The following is a 23,916-nucleotide window of genomic DNA, read 5'->3' as shown; positions in this document are numbered from 1 at the left end:
AAATGCCCACGCCATAGCACGCATACCAACACATTCTCAAACAATAACCCACGCTTTTCAATCCCCACGTTTATTCACGCGCCAACCATTTTCGTAAGATTGTCGAGTGTCATTAACGCGCTTCTTGAAAGCGACTTCATAATCCTTTTTGGTATTTTCCCTCCATATTCCACTTGAAGAAGCAAAAATCCAATTCGTTTCTTGTGTTGTTCCATATTCATTGCTTCTGTAATTCACTCTCACAAAAAAGTTCTCTCTTCTCTTTTCTTCTATATATTCCTTGTGTATCATAATTTCGTTCGTCAAAGTTTACGATATCAGTGTACTGCAACGTCGTGTGTTATCAATGGCGGCAGCACCAATAGTGGATGCAGAGTATCTGAAGGAAATAGAGAAGGCACGCAGAGATCTTCGAGCACTTATCTCCAGCAAAAACTGTGCTCCTATTATGCTTCGTTTAGCGTACGCAAAAATTTTCAAATGTTGTGGAAATCAAAATTGATTTTTATTTGACATTATATTTAATTTTCGGGATATATTTTATTTTGCAGGTGGCATGATGCAGGAACGTATGATGCTGCAACAAACACTGGAGGACCTGATGGATCAATCAGGAATGAGGTAGAGTACAAACATGCCGCTAACAGCGGTCTCAAAATCGCAATTGATCTTTGTGGTGAGCTTTTCAGTCTTTTAGTTTCCTGGAGTACTTTTCGCATAATTAAGATAGTTATTACCTCAAGAGATCTACTGATGATCTGGAAATGATCAAGTTGTGTTCAGTGATAGTGATTATGAATGTGATGGTTAATAATATATATTAATGATTTCAGTTTAAGTACATGAATGCTTTTGATTGATTTTGTATGTTAAGAGCTAATTATGTTTTACAGTATATTGCTTATGCTTACTGTGTGTGAGTTTTCATTCGATGAAGAAAAGTTGATTTTTTGACTTTTACTTTTTTGAAATTCTGTAATGGATTAGCTAGTTTATTAGTTCAGTAATTTGTTTTGTATATAGAGTTCTTCCTTATATTATTGACCAGTTTCTTATGTGTCGTTTTTTTTACATGAGAAGAGAATCTCTCTCAGTGCATGCACTTTTACCTTTGAGTTGAAAGCATTCTGGAGAAGTTTGAATCTGTTTAATTTACACTAGCAAAAAAACTGCTTTTCTAGCACATGTTTTTTTTAAGCTGCTTGAAAACATTGTATATTCTATTATACTCTCTATGTTTAGCATCAAATTTTTACTCCTTTCAAGAAAAATGGACACAATACCTAATGTTGCTCTAAATTTTTGATAGACTGGTCATTGTCTTCTGAATAAGCATCATCCAATGCCTATGTTTTGTTTTTATATTAAGTGCTTTTTTTGTCAGTTTAATCAAGTTTGAAGAAAGAGATATTAAATCCTATCTTCTGATGCCTTTTCTTTTGTATGGAGCACAGAGGAAATTAAGGCCAGGCGTCCTAAGATTACGTATGCTGACCTCTACCAGGTGAGGATACTTGTGTCGAAGATTTGTTTTCCATTTTCGTAAGGTTCTGCTTAACTTTTAGTTGTATTATTAGCAATTCACTGATGCCAAATGCATAGTATCAATTGGGAAACAAATATATTCTGCTCTTTATGGCATTTGAGATTATTGTGCTTAATTGCCTTTTTATTTGGGACTGCAGCTTGCTGGAGTTGTTGCTGTTGAAGTAACTGGGGGTCCTACCGTTGATTTTGTCCCTGGTAGAAAGGTACACAGCAAAGATGAAAATATGCCTCCTTTTTCCATTTTAAACTTGAGGTACATTTGATGGACTTGTCTTTAGTAACTTCCACCTTTCTATCAGGATTCATCAAGTTCACCTGAAGAAGGACGCCTTCCTGATGCCAAACAAGGTTAGTCATCTAAAAATGTTGGCTTAGCTGATCTATCATTTGAAATTAAGGTAGTAACAGATAAAAGGTAAAGAAACGCAGAAATTTTATCTATCTTAACTCTGAAGTTTACCGTCTGGGATTCTTCTCATTTGATAGAACAGGTTGCTTACTCTGCTGAATATCACCACGACAAGGTGAACACATACTCATTCTCTAGTAGAGAAAGAATCCATGAGAACACAGGATACGAATAATTTTAAATAGCCTGTACTACTTGTTTAAGATTAGCCTTAGAACTACAGAAACAATACTGACCGAATTTATTGAGGTGCACTGTGAAAATTTAGTTAAACTTGATTCAGTTCATAATTCAGTTCATAAAATTAAGTGAAGCTTTACCTATCCTATTTACATTACTTATCCTCTTTATGCCATATATGGTGACTAATTATTGTTCTTGCAGTATATTGCTCCTAAGTAACTTGAATACTTATAAAACTCTTCCTTGGTTCTGCATATCTCTATGTGAAGGTCACATGTCAATAATCTTGTAGATGACATAAGTTAGTTTTTTTGCTAATTTGCGCTGATCGCTTTATCTCCTAACATGTTTCTTGGTTTTGTTCACATTATTCTCAAGAACATTTTGTAAAGGAAAATAACTTATTCCAATAGGTGGGAGCTCTTGAATATTATGAACAATGACATTGAACTGGATTTGGTGATTATTCTATTGGAAAAATTGTAAATATTGCCAAAACTGCTCCAAGCTACCTTGGAGTACTAAGAACTGGGCATGTTTTTCTGAGAGTGCTCTACAACGGAGTGCTCTGACTTTGAAACATATTCTCAGCGACAGCATGTTGCGTATCTCTTACTTTGTTCAACATTCTAATGCCTTTTTAGGCCCACCACACTTGAGGGTTGTCTTTTACAGAATGGGACTCACTGACAAAGATATAGTGGCATTATCTGGAGGCCACACACTGGTATTATATCACATGGATCTGAATCTAGATACTGATATATTCTTACGCATGAATGCGTTTGTCTTAAAGTTCCTCTTTTGTGTTTCCTGTTGCAGGGAAGAGCACATCCAGAGAGATCTGGCTTTGAGGGCCCTTGGACTAAAGAGCCTTTGAAATTTGACAACTCATACTTTGTGTAAGATTAGTATAATCATGAACCTCTTTTATATTTCACCATTGTTAAAAGAAAATTTTCATGACTGCTTGCCCAAATGATAATGATCTCTTAGGGAGCTCCTCAAGGAGGATTCAGAAGGTCTCTTGAAACTTCCCACTGATAAAGCTCTGGTTGAAGATCCACTGTTCTGCCCTTATGTGGAACTTTATGCAAAGGTATTATAGCTCATGTTACTGTGCATAGTTTTAATGGTCAATTGTTGTAATACATCATTTAAATTTGTTACTACTAGACAATATTGCATAATGCAAGAAGGAGAGTAACATTAAAACCCAGCAAGGCTGGCTAAATTGCTGGAAATTTATCTATCATTTGTCACTCTGTTGCTATTCTTTGCTTTCTCATACATTGATTATAACTAAGGATTTCGTGCTAGACCATTATTTCCTATTGATGGTTTGACACGCATAAAACTGTGGTAAGGGCACTGGAATGTTTTGCAACATAGTATATCCTTGACTGGTCCACCCCAAGGTTTGTCACTCTCATATATCTTTACTGAGCAAATGAATGATAACAATCCTCTTTGAATCTTTCTTCCAACTTAACCATTATGCATATCCATTTGACTAAAGAGCTGCATTATTCTTCAAAACTTCTGGCAATCTCACAAATTGTTTTTTCCTAAACAATCTCACGCAAAAACTTTTTCTGTAATAGCTTATATCTACTTATTTCTACGACAGGACGAAGAGGCTTTCTTCAGAGACTATGCAGAGTCACACAAGAAGCTCTCAGAGCTTGGATTTGCACCACCTTCATCTTGCTTCAAGTTAGCAGTAAAAAACAGCACGGTGTTGGCACAAGGTGCTGTTGGAGTTGCTGTTGCAGCAACTGTTGTAATACTGAGTTACTTCTATGAACTCAACAGGAGAATCAAGTAAGCATAGGCAAGCACACAAGTTCCATTACATTGGCGGACTCAATTGAAAGCAAATTGGCAACTGAATAGCTCCATAATTACAATGGCATATACTAGATTGATGATTGTTACTGACACCGCAAAGATGATCCTTGTATTTCGTTATTTTTCATCAATAAATCTTGGGATGTGCTGCTCGTAGCTACTCAAGTATAGAATAACATGCCTTTGGCGAATTTGAACTATACATAGTTCCACTTATGGTTCAAATATATTCCTCATAATGGCATCACACTCTTAACCCTCTGTTTTCTACTAATTGTCACCTATGATAATTTGTTGCAAAAAGGAAATAGGAGACACTGTTGTACTTTTAATCTTATATATGAGAGAAGTCGCAAATCAAAAACCCGATTGAAATATCGTAAATAGCCTTTAGTTTAATTTAAATGCTTGAATCAATTTCAAAAAGGGGTCGTTTCAGTCCCATCAATGCGATCGACCATTCTAGTTGTTTGCTTATTGTACTTTCGTAATTTGGAAATTTGGGGCATGACTAGGATGAAACGAGGTGGTTTTGACTAATCAAATTTATCCTCAATTAAACAAAATGAGTAGTTTTAGTCCAATCTCTAATGGAGTTTATATCATCATAAACGGATTATTTACTATTGCGAGGGATAAAACGGGTGTTTTTTATACTAAGTAATACTTTCACATTACGCATTGAACAATTATATTTCTAACTTTATTTTACATAAGGCATTTTTTTTATTTCCAACTTACATAAGGCATTCTTTCAGGTATAAAAGAATGTCTTAGTCATTACATGTTTATTAGAACATGGCAAGCAACCTGAACAAGTAGATTTCACTACGAAACACCATACCTATAAAATTTGTGCAACTAATTCAACAGTCGGTTTGCAGTGTTGAACTATATCTTACTAATACATGCTTAAGTTATTAAACTATGTATTACTAACACATGCTTAAGTTATTCATCACATAATAATAATAATAATAATAATAATAATAATAATAATAATAATAATCTCATACTATAATATCTGCATAACTATCTAGGAATAAAACGACTCCCACTGCTCCGCTTGCATGAAATGTTTTGGCTAATGTATTTCAAACTTCAAGTTAAATTCTTTACACCTATGAGTATTTAACTAAGAAAATTTTGGTCTGATATGCTAACTCAAGTTAGAGTAATTTCAGCCTTAATTTTGAAATTTTGTATGACACTTTTAAAAATATTTTTTTGTTATAATTTTTTTTTATATCCCTTTAATCCGAGTACATCCATCCAACGAAAACTATCTAATTCTTGTTCATACAAAAACCTGCATGATAGTGTGAGACGAGAAATCGAAGTAGCTGCTCTATTATCCCTGCTGATATTCTAAAAAGATTTTCCTACTCCTCTTGATGCTGTACACTCAATGAAACTTAAAATTTGATTTTAAACAGCAAAAAAAAAAAAAAAAAAGAAGATACGAGATGGCAAGTTATTAAATGAATAAGCGAATAACTAAAAAAGTTGGGGAAAATTCCACATAAGAACAACTGAGATCCGCACTTTTCAATTTTATAGTCCGCATTTCAATTTACAACTAGCCCAAAAATAATAGGCTAAGACCCAACATCCAACTTCAATAGGTTCTTAAAATTACTATTTAATTTTTTAAAAAAATTGCTCAAGCTTTTAAGTTAATTTTGGACTCTGTGACTCAAATATTAGTTCAACAAACCAAATCCATTTGGGTGGTGAAAATTAAATTTTTAACAAGCTTAAATATGTGGGTTTAAATTCCGAATTTGATTTTGTGAGAAATTTGGAGTGAGTGTTATTTAGACTTGTTAGAAATAGTATATATCACTACTAAAAAATAGTTGTTTACCGACGCAGCAGTATCGCCGGACTTTTTTCCGTCGCTATTCCGAGGGACTTTCCGACGGAGTCCCTCGGAACTTTTGAACTTTTTAATTTCTATTTTAAAAAAAAAAAATAACCGACGGACAACTCTCGGTAAATAATGATACTTTGACCGATCAAAATTTAATTGGTTGTACCGATGCACTCTGTCGGTACTTTACCGACGGACTCCCTCGGAACATTTTGTATTTATATTTTTGAATTATTTTTTAGATACCGACGGTGTCTCTCGGTGCTTTTAAAAAAATAAATAAAAAAGAAAATAAAGATTATAGTGCTACTCAATTGTTATTGCATTTATATAATATTTTGAATTTTATTCTTACAATACCGATGTATTTCCGTCGGTAACTTAAATATATAATCTTATACATAATTATTTTATATTTTTTATTACACCATATTGAAGGAGACCGTTGGTAAGTCCCTCGGTAAGTAGTTACTTAATTATCTATCTTAGTGGTTGATTAGCTTATTTATTGAAATTTACACTAAGTGGAGGTAATTACACTACTTAAAAATATATTAGTGGTAATTAGCTTAGTAATTTATAATTACACAAAGTAAAAGTGAATTTGTAGTATCCTTAACTACATTGATTAACCTATACATTAATAGTTACACACTAAGAAGAAGTGTATTAGTCGTTTTCGTAAGAAATATTAGTGATGGTTTATCTTATAAATTGATAATTACTGTAAGTAAGAAGTGTATTAACGGTGTCCTTAAGTAACGTTAATAATTAATTATCATACACATTGATAATATACTAAGTAAACATGTATTAGTTGTATTTAGCTTGTAGATTGATAATTACACGAAGTATAGGTGTATTAATAATATATTTGTAAATAATGTTGGTGATTGATTAGCCTGTATACATTAATAATAACACTAAGTATTAGTGAACTAGTGGCATCCTTATATAAGTAATGTTAGTGATTGATTAGCCTATACATTAATAATTATACACTAAATGAGGACTTTGAGGAGATGCGACGAACGATTCAACAACTTTCTAGGAACTATGCGGATGAATGAGAAAAAAGAAAGCATGAAGAGAAGATTAGAGACGCACCTAGGAATGACATCGAGTCCCTCAAGGCTCAAGCGAACCACTTAATCGGCTTGCCCCGCTCTCCGCAAAAAGCCATATTTATGAAGAGGATGAAAGTGATGGAAATAATATAAATGATGAAGAAGATGAGGAGTGATTTTATATTTGGTTGGATTGTTGTTTAGTTGGATGTTAACTTTGAATATTACATTTTGAAGTTTGGCCGGATAGTTTTGATGTTTGATGAGATAATTTGGATGTTTGGATAGTTTATAAAATTTTGTTGTTGTTGTTAATTTGTGTTTTATTGTGGTTGCATTTCTGTTTCTATTGTAATATTCTGGCTGGCAGGTAGTCTAGCAAAAAATAAGCACTCCCTGCAAAAAATGTACCAGATTTACCGAGGGACTTACCTACAGAGTCCGTCGGAACACTTATTCATTTTCAATCCAGAATTCTTAATTAGCGAGGGAGTCCGTCGGTAGACTTGAACCTCAAATTTTGTTGAAAATACCGACGGATATCCATCGGAATATGAATTTATTCATATTTTTAATTTTTAAATTACTAAATTAAAATTCTAAATTTACCGATGGTATCCGTCGGTAATATTAAATTATTATTTTTAATTTACCGACGGATATCCGTCGGTATTAATATTATTTTATAATATACCGACATATATTTGTCGGTAAGTAAAATTATTTGACCAACTACTGTCAGAAATGTACTGATGGTTTTCTGATGGGGTCCATCGGCAATTACCGAGGGATTCTGTCGGTTTATTTTACCGAAAAAGAATTTACTTACCTACCACTTACCGACGGACTTCCTTCGGTAAAGCCTTGCTACCGAGAGACGTCCGTGTGTAATTTGCGTCGATAAACAGATAATTTTTAGTAATGATAAGGAGGTTGTATATAAAATTTGAAGTCATTTAATGGAGATTTGTATTGGTTTTGAACAAGAATTACAATTAAAAATCGTGGAAGAAGTTCGTCTATAGACGCTTGTATAAAGGTGTATAAAAGTGTATAAGATGTGTTTGTACACTCATATACACTATTATACAAGATTATCCATAATTATACAAAAAACTGACTTCGTCTTCTTCCTTGCGTCTTTTTTGAAATTTAACTCAAATCTTGCTCAAATCTACTCCAAATCACTTCAAATTTAAATTTTGAACTCCTTTTGATATTTTCAATCAATTGGAACAACACCCAATCCGAACAATTAACAAACTCAAAAAATTATATTTTCGATAGCAAAGCTTTGAATGACATTCAATGGTGAACTTCTAGTCTTCCAATAACAAAGCTTTGAATAGCAAAGCTTTGACTGTCATTCAATGGTGAACTTATCGAGTAATATAGATATTCCTTATTTTTCCAATAAAAGACCCACATCACACGTAGCACGATTTATTTCCGGATTTGCCCCCTCCATGTTATTCACGTTCAGTGTCATTAGAAGAAGCAAAATAACAAATTCGTTTCTTTTGTTGTTCCATATTCGTTGCTTCTTCACTTCATGCTTATAAAATTCCCCTCCCTATATATTGCTCTATACATAATCCTCGTTTCATAACATTGAATTATTCATTCATCAAAATTAGAAGAAAAGGTCACAATCGACCTCTATTGGCATATATATAGAAATATAAAGTTTCAGTGTATCATATTAGTATTATATATAAATCAATGGCAGTACCAGTAGTAGATGCGGAGTATAGGAATGAGATAGAGAGAGCACGAATAGAGCTTCAAAATCTTATAGCCAGCAACAAGTACAGTGCTCGTGATCTGCTTCGTTTAGCGTACGCTTGCCAATTCTCAATTTCTTCTGCCGCCAATTCTGATGCAGGAATTACTACGTCTACTACTGATGCTAAAATAAAGACTCAAGCTGCCAATAATGATCTCAGAACAGCAATTGGTGAGCTTCATTTTTGGCCTTTACCACCAAATTTATATTCTCATTGATAAAATCAATTTTTAGTGCAACGGTTTGTTTCTTAATTGATTTCCGTTTAAAGTACATGAACATTTTTGCCTGCTCGTGGATCTTTGCAGCTACTAATTAATGTTTTGTTATGTTTACCTTTGTGGACTTTTCATTTGAAGATGAAAAGTTGATCATTCGATTATATTCGAAAATTCTCCTTAGGATTAGAAAGTCTTTTTTTCGAAAAACAAAAGTTTATACGTTGAAGAATTTAATTAGTCATCTTACTCATTTCAAGAAGCAGGCAATCTTTTTTCCTTTCTAATTTTGTCCAAAGATAATCCGGGCATTGTCTTCTGAATACGGCATACTCCAATGCCTATCTTTTGTTTATATATTAGGTAGTTCTTTTGTTAATACTAACTTCCAATTAATTAATGCCTTATATATATTTTATCTGGAGTGCAGAAAATATCAAGGTCAATCATCCCACGATAACGTATCCTGACCTTTATCAGGTGAGATACTTGTGTCAATAATTTGTTGTCCATTTTGAGGAAGGGGAAGGGAAGCCTTGGAGCAATTGTCAAGTTGTCTCCGTGTGACCTAGTTCACGGATTCGAGCCATAGAATCAACCGCTGATGCTTGCATCAAGGTAAATTATCTATATTATAGCCCCTTATGGTGCGTCCCTTTTCTGGACCTTGCGTGAACGCGGAATGCTTTGTGCACCGGGCTGCCCTTTTATTTTGGAGAAGGGGCTGCTTAATTTTTGTGATAAGTAGGGGTTTGCTAATTAATGCCAGATGCATGCTAGTGTTTAAAAAGAGAAAAAAATATACTGGTTCTTATAGAATAGACATTTTGCTTAATTAGTGGAGTACCTTTTTATTTGGGAGTGCAGCTTGCTGGGGTTGTTGCTGTTAAAGCACTTGGTGGTCCAATAATCGAATTTGTTCCTGGTAGAAAGGTATGCAAAGGAAGGATGAACAATTAAATAATTCCTTTATTTATTTTTAATCCATGTAAATGAACTTACTTATCTTCACTACTAACTTCCACCTTTAATTTATACCAGGATTCATCAATTTCACCAAATGAAGGGTGCCTTCCTGGTGGCAAACAAGGTTATTCCGCTGAAAAATGTTGACTTTGCTGATCAATATTCTGTCATTTCAGTTAAACTAATGAGGATTTGATTCAGTGCATAAATGAAAGCTTTATCATTCCATTTACTTCGTTATGCTATATTTGATGCCTATTTTAGTTCTTGCTTCGTTCTGCATCTATGTATCCGGTTACATGTCGATAATCTTGGAGATGACATTCTTTAGTTTCTTATACTTTCTTTGTGATTTGCACTAATTGCATAGTCTTCTAAGCGCGTTCCACTTGCAATTCCATTTATTTTTTAGAACTTTTGAGAAAGGCAAAAAAAGAAGAAGCATATTCCAACTGGTGAAGCTCTTCAATATTATAAACAGTGACCATGAACTGGATTGGATTGCTAATATCGTGAATATTGCTACAACTGTTATCAGTAACCCTGGAGAAATTATAATATTTGGCATAAATTTATAGGGCTCAGTGCTATATTCCTCCGCACGTCTTGTATCGCTTACTGTGTTCCTTTTCTTGATACTTTTTTTAGGTCCATCGGATTTAAGGGAAGTCTTTCACAGAATGGGACTCTCTGGGGACAAGGATATAGTAGCATTATCTGCAGGCCTCAAACTGGTATTACTATATATGGATTACTATGGATCTGCATCAAGATACTGATATTTCTCAGACATATGTGCAGTTTGGCTTAATGTTCCTCTTTTTGGTTTGCTGCTGCAGGCTAAAAGGGCTTATTCGAAGACCTTTGGAGTTGGGGGCCCTGAATTTGACAACTCATACTTTGTGTATGATTTACTATACATTCTGACTTCTTTTATATTTCGCCCTTGATTAAAAAGAAAAATTCTCATTTTTATTTGCCCAAATGATACGATGATCTCTTAGGGAGCTCCTCAAGCAGGATTCAAGTCTCTTGCAATTACTTCCCACTGATAAAGCTCTACTTGAAGATACAAAATTCCGCGGCTATGTGCAACTTTATGCAAAGGTATTATTAATATAGCTCATACCATGTGGATTGTCATAGTTCAATTATTGCAACACATCAGAAACTGTCATCATACAACTTGTGTCATTTAAGAAGGAAAGTAACACTATAAAACCAGCAAGACCAGCTAAGTAACTGGAGATTTTATCTTTTCATGTTTGTGACCATGTCTTTGCTTCTCTTACATGCGACATCTACCACCCTGCAACTTTTGGTCGCGTATCAGAGCTACTATAACTCACATGGATGATAAGTCCAGCACGTCTCAACATTGATTGCTAGGCAATTTTGTGCGGTAGACCATTATGTCCTTTTGGTGGTTTGACAAGCATAAAAACCCACATTATGGGAATGCCACTGGAATATATCGCAACTTAGGGTAGATGTGTTACTCTCATGAGTAAGCAAATAAATGGAATTGCTTGTCTCACGAGAAAGCGACGATACTGTTTGAGAACTTTCTTCTGATTAACAGTATGCACATCTGCTGTAACCATAAGAGCTGCATTATTGTTAAAACCTTCCAGCTAAACAGTCTTACTCATAAGTTTTCTGATGTTATTTCTGTTACTCTTATTTCTGTGACAGGACAAAGAGGCTTTCTTCAGGGACTACATAGAGTCACACAAGAAGCTGTCAGAGCTTGGATTACCACATTCATCATTTTTCAGATCTACATTGGAAAAAGGCAGATCCGCATTGGAAAAAGGCACGTCAGCAGTGAAGAACACCCCGGTGGCACAAAGGGCTGTCGGAGTTGCTGTTGCAGCCGCTGTTGTAATATTCAGTTTCTTCTATCTAATCCACAGGAGGAGAGCTAGTAAGCATTCGTCACACCAGTTCCAGTAACATTGGTGGTGAACTCAATAGACGTAAAAAATTGTAAACTGAAACTGAACAACAATAAAAAAGAGAGTGGAAATTGAATATAGCTCCATGTTTCATTAATAATAAATCTTCTCCATGTTTTATCATTAACTTGAGTGTGTAATTACTCAAATGTATTGGTAATAAAAAAAGTGCCTTTGGTGACTTAAATATTCAGAATTCTGTTATTCAATTATTCCTGGCTGAGCAAGAATTGTTCATAGATTGCATCACATTTTGCATACACTCGGGAAAGAGAACAGAAAATAAGCCAATTACATGAGAAAAAATAACTTTTTTATTGAAGATTAGTTGCCATATAGGCAAAAATAGAAGATGCCTGAATTCCCAAGGCACCAAGTAACAATAATTATACCCTGCCTAAAGACATTAGGGTGTTACCAACATACTGCATACGACCTCCTCGAGGAAGTATGAGTAAAGGAGAACAAGTTTATCTCCAATGATTGTTAAAATTTGATCTTACTTAATTTAAAAATGCAATTAGATTACTACTAATCATAGTTAAAAATCAATAATGTTAGTCAGGCTCGCGGACTCATGGACAAGGTAATGTCTTGAAAAACCCTCAACCTTTTGTCAACTTTCCTTGGAGGGATTCCACTATCTTTAGGCTTGAATGTTTCTTCACTTGAGCCCAGAGCAGCAGCAATTATAGCCTCTTCAAAATCCTTGCTATCAGGCAGCAACCCTGCCCATCTATCCTCTGTTTTCTCTGGTGAAATCGACTGCTTTCTCATCTTATTCTCTGGTTCTGTGAATGTTCCCTGAGACTCTTTTCTCATAAAGTTAGCTGCATTTCCAGATCTTGTTCTTTTAAGACCTTCTGGAAACAGGGTACTCGCCGGCTCCTTCATAATCTTGGATGAATAAAATGGTGGAGCGTCGATATTGAGGTTCATATATGGTTTCAACATACTCTTTTGCAGTGAAGGAACTGTCTGGTTTGTGATGATGTTAGTAGAATTGATGTTCTCATTAGCAAATTCATCTTGAGGTTGGATTGACTTGGCATTACTACTCAAAGTGCTGCTATTATGTTCCTTGCAAGGCTGAGGCTGCCAGATAGCAGAAGACCCCAAGAATGCATCAAACAACTTGCTTTGTTCAATTCTATCACCACCTTTATTCATCATTTCAGACTCGAGATCACGGAGCATTTGTTGTGCTCTTTCGTAGGCCTTGAGATGGGAATCTACACCTCTAGGGCCATCTACCATTGCTGGTTTAACTCTCCGAAGTGTCTCTTTCGCCTCGCCAACTCTCCCTTGTTTCATCAAACAAATGCCCAAATTGCACATCTTGTTGTTGTCTGGTGCAATTACTAGTGCTCTCCTATAAGCATCTTCTGCTTCAATGTAGTTATTTTGCTGCATCAGCGCCCACCCTAAATTCCCCTGAAAGATATAATAAAAAGACTTGATTTTTATCTTATATTGTGTGTAAGACCAAAAGACTAAGAATTTAAAAAGTCTCAGAATTGTGTTATTTACCAGTAATCTAGTTGCTTCTTGCTCCACAGAAACCTGAAACTTCTTCCCCTGGGATCTCGCTGTCTTGGTGCGCTTCCCATTAAAGGCCAAACCTTGTTGTATCAAAAACAACTTGTGCCTCAACAGCTTTATTTGGTCATCCAATCTCCCACATCTCTGCACATATTAATTATGAAAATTGTTATTGCTAGGTAGAATGCAGGGGGGGGGGGATTGAAAACTTGTTGCTCTTTTATGAAGTGTATAATTTGAAATGATAGGAGACCTTGTAGAGGTCCAAGAGGATGTTGTCAAGAGCCTCTTGTGCTTGATCTGAACACCTACTTCTCAAAGATTTAATAGCTTCAACGGCTTCTTCAGCCCGATTTTGTTGCTTCATTACAATAGCCATATCTTTGAGAGCACTATCCACTCTATCTCCTGCATTTATAGCTGCCCAAAACAATGGAATTGCCCTTTCTGGATCCTTTTCTACCAACTGAAAGTATAAATGAACCCAAAAAAAAACATCACATCAATTCATAGTAGAACCAACCAATCAGAACAATACAACTTAGTTAGTGAAGCTTAGCCAAAACAACTGAGTTCGGATGAACCCATATCTTACGGCCCACATCCGCCCCTACATTCAAATGATCATTTTCTGATAGGTTAAGACTCAGAAAAATTATATGGGGTACACCAAGAAGCTTACTTGAACATTTTTGGCTCGGACATAAGGGCTGTCACCGACGGGGACTTTGTGGGCAACGTGAAAGGATTCAGAACGAGTTCTTGAGACTCCGAGGGGTTTAGCCGGAGAAGATGGAGCCGATTTTGTGGGTCTGAAACCTGGCGGTGCATTCCACATATCTTGCAACATTTTCTACTATTAGATTAGTCTTGAATTCGCACTTGCTATATTGCCAAGAGTATGTGAAATGTGAGCAGAAACTTGCCAAGAATATGTGGAATGTGAACAGCAATGGAGGCAGGGGGAGAGTTGAGAAGTGTAAGGAGGAGAATAGAACAAAAATAGAAAAGAGGGGATAGAGACGGAGAGACAAAGTTACGAGTTGGGTCTAATTTAGGGAGAGTACTTTCGAATTATTCGACCGTTGAGGAGGTTACCGTTTTACTTACTAGCCGTTGCGTTTCTCATTATTTTTTACGAAGACGCGCGATGCGTGTATGTTCCCCCTAACTTTGCGTTTATGTTTATTCGTCCTCCAAGTATTTACAGTTTCGTTTTGCCCCCCTGACTTTAATTCAACTATAATTAATGAAGATGGTGAAGGGTAACTTTGTTTCCACTTTCCATGATGAAGGGAATTCACTGTTTGGGAAAGCTTCCGTGCTTGGTAATAAATGAGTAAGAAATGCATGTCCTTTATAAAATTAGATTGGGCACTTTCAATATTTTATCTATCTATCTATATTTATACTATATTAAAAACACTAAGGCCCTTAGCGAAACGTCGTTCGTCTTTTTTACCCTTTAAGAATATGAGGGTGTTTGGCTAAGCTTATAAGCTGGTCAAAAAGTAGCTTATAAGCACTTTTCGGCTTATCTACGCGTTTGGTAAAGTTAAAAGTGCTTATAAGCCAAGTGCTTATAAGTCAAAAACAAGCCAAAAGCCATAAGCTGGTCACCCCCAACTTATAAATTTTTAGCTTATAAGCACTTTAAGTTTGACCAAAATTTTTACTATTTTATTCTTAAATATTCTTTTTTAGAACAAAACTCTTGCATCAATACTCACTGCCTCAAGTACTATTTCAACCTAACCTCCTCCCTCCGCCTCTTCAAGTCTGCAATGCTCATTGACTATTTAAGATAAGCAAATTCTCTATTCCTTTGCATATTTATATCTATGTGATTGTGTATTAATCTTTGAACTATATATAATAAATGAGGACATGTCAAATATTTTGTTATGTTGCTTTCTAAGTGTTGTGCTGATAAAGACATTTTTTGTTTCTCTTCAAATATTTTGTCCTATTTAGGTTTATTTTTTACTGAGAAACTTTTATCAATTATTATAACTTATGATTATATGCTTATCATAAAATAAATTATATTTATCATAAAATTTATCTTATCTAAGCACAGTTGTATTTAAAATAAAATGACAAATAAAATATTTTGTATTTGGATCGATTTGGAATCTAAAATTTTGAAGATATTACGCCCTTATAGGTGTAAACACTTATAAAGTTATTTAAGTCATTTTAACAGAAAAAAAGCTTATTAGCACTTTTTTATCAAATACTGTAGCAGCTTATTATCAATTTCAGCACTTGTATCCAAACGCGTAACTGCTTATTTATTAAATCAGTTTCAGCACTTAAAAATGCTTTTCAGCACCTAATGCTTATCAGCTACTTCAAATCAGCTAATCCAAACGGGCTCTATATTTTATATTAGACAAAGTAGTAATTTTAGTTATTTTCTTAATATGTAGGAATAGTCATTAATTATTTTTCAATATGTATGGACAATCATTTAATTAATTGCCTAATATTTAGGACTTGATATGGAAAATCATATAATTATCTTTTTGTTGTAAAAAAAATTAGTTTATGAGTCCTTGACGAGCTCTTTTTTTTGTTAAAAAGTTTTCGATTTAGTAGTTTTTTTTTTTCTTTTTCAGAACTCATTTTCTTCGTATAATTATGTAATTTGATTGTACAATGAGCTACAGTAATTTATTCCTTTTCTAATCTATTGAAAATAATTCATATAATATATATTATTAATTCAAAAATGTTTCCTAACAGAGAATGAAAAATAAACCATTTTCCATAAATGTTTCCTAACAGAGAAAATTATAACAATTATTATAATAAAAGTCAGAGATATTAAAGACTTCAATTGACTTGGTACGCAGTTACTATAGGAGTATCATATTTCCATCGGAACTTAAATCTTATAAGATTTACCAAGCAAGAATGATATTTTCACCTAGGAATTTCTTTTTTTATATATATATATAATATTCATGAAGGGGATTAATTTTATCTCGCACATAAGCCTTTTCTTAAATTCATAACTAGCATATGTACTAACATTTCAAGAAAGCTACTACTATCATACTATCGACAATAAAGAAAAAATCCAAAATTTCTCATAAGGATGGTACATAAGCTTAACTCTAATACAACACTAAAAGGCAAAGCAAAGTTAAGATTGACTTTAATATCCTACAGGAATTATGACTGCTATGGTAGATACCTATAGCAAGAGAATGTTGCAGTTGGATTGTCAATTCTCTTTTATAGCATGATCAATGATATGAATATATTCCCTATCAGCAAGTTAATAGTTGCTTTCATCCAACCAGAAAAAATTGTCATTAGTATATGACAGTATGATAAGTATGTGCACCTAGGATAATAAAAAATCTCTCTACTAGACAGATCATTATGGGTATTACGAAATGGCTTGGTAACACAAACCAAAGATGACCATCCTTATGAGGAATTTTGGAGTTATCCCTGATCTTTAACAAATCAAGGATAACAAACAAAATGAATAACTCTCAATATCTCCTTAACTTTTCTATGTGCCTGTCACGACCCAAAACTTAGTCTGTCATGATGGCGGCTAATGCGGTACTAGGCAAGCCGACACTTAAAAAAAAAAAAATACTTCCAACACTTTTAAATGAAAAATAAAACAACACAGGTTTAAATCATCAAACTCTCAAAAACAAAAACTGGATAGAAGGTCAAAACCCAATACGAAAATTCCCAACATCGGGGTGTCACTGAGTACATGAGCGTCTATACAACACAAGTCTGAAAATACTGTCTATGATAGTCTGAAACTAAATACATAAAGCGAAAAGATAGGGAAGGAGAGACAAGGTCTGCGAACGCCGGGCAACTACCTTGGAATCCCCAAACGATCAAGCTGCGCAGAGAATCAGCACCCACCGTGTCCGAAAACACCTGGATCTGTACACGAAGTGCAGAGTGTAGCGTGAGTACAACCAACTCAGTAAGTAACAAGACTAAATAATGGACTGGAAGTAGTGACTAGCTTCACAGATATAGCTAAATTACAGTAATTTCAACATAGGAAGATAGGCATACTTTCAAGTTCGACAATTTAGGCCAAAGCAGTTAATTCATGTCAAGTTCAATTGAAACATGATATAATATCACTCAGAAATTACATGACAGTGATATATGCCAGCTGAAGTGAAACATTAATGAAATCAAGTGTAAAATCTCATAACAACAGTCACTCAGTCCTCCCGTTCACTCCAACCACACAGTCACTCCTTCCTCACCTCCTCTCATTTCTCTGAGTCGCTCGGCACTCGCGCTCGACATGTACCTGCGCTCACTGAGGGTGTGTACAGATGCCGAAGAGGCTCCTTCAGCCCAAGCACTATGACAAGCCAATCATGGCATAAATCAATAAAACATATTACGGCGTGCAACCCGATCCCATAAATATCCTCACCATCAGGCTCTCGGCCTCACTCAGTCATCAAACTCTCTAGTCTCTCGGCTCTCAGTAATCATGATAATCAGCCCAAACAATAATGATATAATGTATCAATAAAGAACAATAGAGACTGAGATTTAATATGCATGTAAAACTGTGACTGAGTACAAAACAACAGTTTAATAGATAATTCAACATGTACACGACCTTTGTGGGTCCCTACAGTGCCAACGTATAATCTAAACATGATTTGCAGTTCAATTTTTATAACACATGGAGAACATACGGATACCAACAGATTTTTCAACTATGCAGTTCCATGGAATTGACCAAGTCACAATTCCTACGGTGCACGCCCACACGCCCATCACCTAGCATGTGCGTCACCTCAAAACCAATCACATGACACATAATACGGGGTTTCAAATCCTCATAACCAAATTTAGAACTATTACTTACCTCAAGTCGTGCAAATCTCTACTCCAACACACCTTTGCCTCGCGAAACGGCCTCTGAATGCCTCGAATCTAGCCACAAACAGTTCGATACAATCAACACGAGCTAAAGGAATCAATTCCATAAGAAAATACTAAGCTCTTAATCAAAAGTCAAAAAGTCAACTCAAAGGTAGGCCAATAGGCCCGCATCTCGAAATTTGGTAAAAGTCATAAAATCCAAACACCTATTCAACCACGAGTCCACCCATACCAAAATTACTCAAATCCGATACCAAAATCTTGATCAAAACCTCAAAATTCAGCCTAAGAACTTTTCTCTATTTCCCCCCAATTTTCTACCCAAACAACAACAACCCAGTATAATCCCACTAGTGGGGTCTGGAGAAGGTAGTATGTACGCAGACCTTACCCCTACCCTGGGATAGAGAGGTTGTTTCCGATAGACTCTCGGCTCCCTCCCTCCAAGAACTCCCCACCTTGCTCTTGGGGTGACTCGAACTCATAACCTCTTGGTTAGAAGTGGAGGGTGCTTACTACTAGAGCAAAACTAATTTAATAATGAAATCAAAAACATAAATACGGAAATTAACCAAAATTAGGTAGGAATCACTTACCCCAATCACCCACTTGAAAATCTCTCCAAGAATCACCTCCCACCGAGCTCCCAAAATCAACTTTGTGTTATGAACTCAAACCCTTATTTTTGAAATTTAACACTGCTGCCCAGCTACCCTCCATCGTGAACGCGACCTTCTTCCCACGTTCGCGAAGCACAAAATAGTCTGCCCCTCTAATTTGCCTTACGCGAACGCGGAGACATCCACGCGAACACGAACTAAATGCTTCCTCAAACCTACACGATCACGACCCTCTTCAAGCAACCACGAAGAACAAACGCGTGAACCCAGCTTCTGCCTCATATACCCTACGCGAACGCGACCTTAGCCACGCATTCGCGAATCACAGCATCACACAACTACGCGATCGTAACCTTCTTCTCGCGAACGTGTAGAAAAAAGTCCTCCACTGCCCAGCTAAGCCTACGCGATCGCGGACCTTCCCACGCGATCGCGGACCTTCCCACGCGATCGCGTATAAGGAAACCAGATCAGTGCACCAGAAAATCTGCTGCTATAACATCAAGTCCAAAATTGATCCGTTAACAATCTGAAACTCACCTGAGGCCCCCGAGACCTCAACCAAATGCACCAACAAGTCATAAAACATGATACGAACTTAGTCGAATCTTCAAATCACATCAAACAATATCAAAAACATGAATCGCACCCCAATTCAAGCCTTATGGAATTAAAGAAATCCAAATTTTACAAACGATGCCGAAACCAATCAAATTACATCCGATTGACCTCAAATTTTGCACACAAATCACAAATGACACCACAGAACTACTCCAACTCCCCGAGCCCCAATCCGAGACCGTTAACCACAAAGTCCACTCTCGGTCAAACTTCCAAATTTTCAACTTTCGCCATTTCAAGCCTAATTCAACTATAGACCTCCAAATCACAATCCGGACATGCTCCTAAGTCCAAAATCACCCAACAGAGCTAACAGAACAATCAAAACTCTATTCCGGAGTCGTTTACATATAAGTCAACAGCCAGTCAACCATTTCAACTTAATCTTTCAACCTTGAGACTAAGTGTCTCCATTCGTTCCGAAACCTTTCTGGACCTGAACCAACTACACCGGCAAGTCATGTAGCAAGAGTAAAGTATAAAATGAGTAGTAGATGAGGAACGAGGCTACAACACTCAAAATGACCGGTCGGGTCGTTACTGTGCCGAATACAAGTGGACTACTTGGTGATCTTCTTGCCTCGCCAACAGGCAAGAGAAGTCTCTGCTTTCAACAATATGTAGTTTATACTCTTTGTTCCCAATGGAGATTGGAACTGCTGATCACATCTTCTGTAAATCATTACAACAAAAAATATTTTTACTGGCCACACTCTAACATAATGTCTAATGCCTTTTGAACTAGAATACACAGAGCAAGTTGGTGCTAGAGTTAGGAGACTTTATGTGTAAAAAGAAAAAAGTTTACGCATTTTTGACAAATATATTATCTAGGCCTGTAAGGAAGTTATTTAAGATGAACGCAACAAAGTAAATGTTGTATATCTATGGCTCTCTCAAAGAGCTAAGCTCCCCTGGAAAAGGTGGAGCCTTAGAAAAAATTGATTTGCCTTAGAAAAAATTGTTGTCTTTGAATTAAAAGTGGCTATGTCAAAGTGCATTTTTGACCAAAATTTTCCATCATCTATATCCTTAGAAAAACTTGAACCAAAAGTAAGATGATAAAAAGAGTATTAAATTATTCTGATATAATACACAAGTGCTAACTTACTTATGTAAAGTCAATAAAGAAATTTTGCTGACTTCAATGGGGACGATACCACCAGTTCTATCTTTGTTTTTTTGTTAGTCCATCTTTTGTTCTTTCTTGCTCACTCTCTTCAATTTTCTCATACTTTTTGGGACTGAGGCGTAGTAGTTATAATTGTTTGTTTGATTGATTTGCTCATTATTCATGTGAACAGAATTGCCTCCATGATCAAGCTCCAATCGGTATTTGGTTGCTCTTCATCATTACCAAGATAATGATATGCTTAAAAGGAAAATTATTGTATTTATGTCACACTCCAATCTTCTAGTTTCTGATTTGTGTAGTTAAATAATTATCTTATTGGAAAGTGATCAAGGCACAGTTTCACACTTTAACCAGCTCTACTCTTAAAAGTTGTAAAACATCCTATGCTTGATGTAGGCCAGATCAATGATTATTTATAATCTGAAGCCAGATCAACGACGATTTATAATCTGAAGTTACTTGACTATTTATGTTATCGACTTGATAGATATTAGAAGAGCTACTGAAAAGTTTTGAAATATCGCATTTGAACGTTTATGTTGTCATATCATTCGAAGAACGATAAGAAAGAACTTTTGAATGTTATATGCAAGTTAAGTGAATGAATCAAGAGCTGAATAAGTATCTATGTAGTTAAGATTTCTGTATCTACTTATGTTTGTGAAACTTCAAACGTCTAATATATGTTTTATGAATGAGATATTGAAGTCACCCCTGTAAAATGAAAAAAAAGAATCAATACTCCAGCCTTTAATCCATAGCATCCCAGTTTAGGACATGGAAAAAAGGTTCCTAAAGTGTACGATTAGAAACCGTGTTATTTTTTAGTTTGAGATGGCTCCCTTTTAAATTCGGCATCCTTGACCATATTTCTGTATTTATGTAGTAAATTTACCATACTTTCATAGAATTCAAATGATAAAATAATTAAGAGTTGTTATAAAACAATAAAAGAAGAAGAAGAGTATTGAAGAGAAAAGTACGGAGAGAGAATTCTTATTGATTTGGGATGAAATTATAATGGAATAGAACCCGTCTATTTATAGGAAAAAAATGACTTAGCCACCAAGTAATAAATTCTAAAATCTCTCTAAAATATAGACATTCACCATAAATAAAATACTATTTATAACACTCCCACTTGAATGTCTATTCAATAGATAATATGTCTCATTAAAACCTTAACTAAAATAAAAGGCAGTGGGATAAAATTCTAGTGAAGGAAAAAGTGTTTACATGTTTAGAAATACGCCTTTTGGTTGCCTCGTTAAAACCCTTGCAAGGAAAACCCAGTGGGACAAAACCTTATAAGGAAAAAAGAGTACAATGCGTATTATCTCTCTCTGATGAGACAATCAATTCATATTCTTGAGCCTTCACATTCCAATCTTATGCACCATCTTCAAATGATCGTTGGTAGAGATTTGATTAATAAATCAGCCATATTAACTCCAATGAATATGTTGCACTTTGAAAATCCTCGCTATCACGTTATCATGCTTATAGTTATAGCAAGATACAAATGTGCACAAATTGCACTTAGGATGTAGTACTTCATGACCAAGAATTCTATATGCTTTAAGAAATTTAAATCTTTCAGGGATTGTCATATAAGTTAAGTCATATAAGCCATATAAATAGACTTTAGATACATATCAAGTTTTCATGTCATGCTAGACACATAAGATAGATAAAGGTGATTACACACACCATTAACTTTATACTTTCATGTGTTTGAACTGCAGGTCCAAAACGACATGTCTTTTATATGAAACCAATTCTACTTGAATTGTTTCTCCAGACTTAATGTAACGACACGATCGATTGTTTTTCTTTTAGATCCCTGTTCCCATAAATAAGACTCCCTGTATATGTTTTTGCTATTTTGTGACTTGTGTGGATGGTTAGTTCGGGTTTGGAAGGGTTCGGGTTGAAATCGAAATACTTAGTTCCTTAATATTAGCTTTAAAGGGTTAAGTTTTACTTGGGTCAACATTTCTAGTAAACAAACTCAAAATCGGGATTTGACGGTCTCAATAGGTTAGTATGATGATTTTGGACTTAGGGGTGTGTTCGGATCGGGTTTTGGATGATTCGGGAGCGTTTAAGTGCCAAAAGTTAAAAGTTGTCTTATTGAAGGTTTTAAAGTTCTTTAAATTTGGTTTGGAGTAGGTTTTGGTGTTATCGAGGTCTGTTTTAGATTCCGAACCTGGGAATAGTTTAATATGGTTATTTAAGACTTGCACGCAAAATTTGGTATCATTCTGAGTAGTTTAAGTATGATTCGGCACGTTCAGAGCAAGTGGAAGAACTTGAAGTTCATAAGTTGATTCGATTTGGTTTGGGTGTGATTCTTAGTTTTGGTGTTGTTTTTCGTGTTTCGTGAGGTCGAGCAGGTCCTTTTTATGATTTCAAACTCGATGGTATGTTTGGACGAGGCCCCGGATGCCATTCGGACGATGCGTGAAAGTCGTTTGGACGTGGACAAATGGTTGAAGTAGTAGAGCTTCTGGTGAAATCGCACTTGCGGAGAGCTAGCCGCAGGTGCGAGCTCGATGCGAGCCAATGACCGCAGAAGTGGCCTAGCGTGAGATGCCCAAGGATCGTAGAATCGTAGCATGGACCGCACCTGCGAAATCGCAGGTGCGAAGAAGGAAACCGCAGAAGCGGGAAAGGCCGCAGGTGCGGCACGTGCACCGTAGACGCGGGCCATTATCCGCAGATACGGAAGTAGGCCAGCTGGGAGAGAGCCGCATCTGCGATGCTCTTTCCGTAGATGCAGATCCACAAAAGTGGCCTATTCTCTGCAAAAGCGAAAATCGCTGGAGGCAGAAGGGTCTTATTTCACTTCTTGGGCAATTTTGGAGCTTCTTAGAGAGGGATTTCTACCTAGCTATTGAAGGTAAGTAATTCCTACCCAATATAAGTTAAATACATAGATTATGGGTAGATTCTAACATGCAAGATTGTGAAAATTATGGGGTTAGATGAAAAACCTAGGGTTTTGATAAAAATGGGATTTAACCACGAATGTGAGCGGGCCGTTCGTGAGCGAGGTAAACTTCTCTACTCTTATGGAAGCGGGTCGTTCACCTAGGTAAGTTAATAGATGCATCTATGGTTCATGCCGTTCGATCCTCGGTAGTGCACACATTATATTTTTGGATCGGGACGTACTACCTCGGCATAAATCGTGCGTGATAATACTCAGAACCTGATTACACTAATATTATTTCA

The 23,916-nt window shown here is 35.7% G+C and overlaps 3 protein-coding genes across 3 annotated transcripts; 2 read left to right on the top strand and 1 right to left on the bottom strand.

Annotated features, from left to right (window-relative positions):
* The first annotated feature begins 211 nt into the window (after nt 1–211).
* On the top strand, nt 212–4,191 carry LOC104105876 (L-ascorbate peroxidase 3-like). Its single transcript, XM_009614294.4, has 9 exons — nt 212–462; nt 552–676; nt 1,455–1,504; nt 1,686–1,751; nt 1,848–1,896; nt 2,785–2,867; nt 2,963–3,042; nt 3,137–3,239; nt 3,771–4,191. Exons 1-9 carry the CDS (start codon nt 347–349, stop codon nt 3,966–3,968), a joined length of 870 nt encoding a protein of 289 aa, XP_009612589.1. The 5' UTR covers nt 212–346; the 3' UTR covers nt 3,969–4,191.
* A 4,339-nt stretch (nt 4,192–8,530) lies between these two features.
* On the top strand, nt 8,531–12,055 carry LOC104105877 (L-ascorbate peroxidase 3-like). The gene is made up of 8 exons (XM_009614295.4): nt 8,531–8,888; nt 9,366–9,415; nt 9,803–9,868; nt 9,977–10,025; nt 10,550–10,635; nt 10,741–10,805; nt 10,906–11,008; nt 11,597–12,055. Exons 1-8 carry the CDS (start codon nt 8,654–8,656, stop codon nt 11,855–11,857), a joined length of 915 nt encoding a protein of 304 aa, XP_009612590.1. The 5' UTR covers nt 8,531–8,653; the 3' UTR covers nt 11,858–12,055.
* A 100-nt stretch (nt 12,056–12,155) lies between these two features.
* LOC104105878 (protein POLLENLESS 3-LIKE 2-like) lies at nt 12,156–14,422 on the bottom strand. Its single transcript, XM_009614296.4, has 4 exons — nt 14,084–14,422; nt 13,655–13,867; nt 13,390–13,545; nt 12,156–13,293 (listed from the first exon to the last, which is right to left on the bottom strand). Exons 1-4 carry the CDS (start codon nt 14,249–14,251, stop codon nt 12,421–12,423), a joined length of 1,410 nt encoding a protein of 469 aa, XP_009612591.1. The 5' UTR covers nt 14,252–14,422; the 3' UTR covers nt 12,156–12,420.
* Between the last annotated feature and the right edge of the window lie 9,494 nt (nt 14,423–23,916).

The sequence above is a fragment of the Nicotiana tomentosiformis genome, chromosome 2 (genome assembly GCF_000390325.3).
Source record: "Nicotiana tomentosiformis chromosome 2, ASM39032v3, whole genome shotgun sequence".
Lineage (NCBI taxonomy): Eukaryota > Viridiplantae > Streptophyta > Magnoliopsida > Solanales > Solanaceae > Nicotiana > Nicotiana tomentosiformis.
This window is presented reverse-complemented; position numbering and strand designations above follow the sequence as displayed.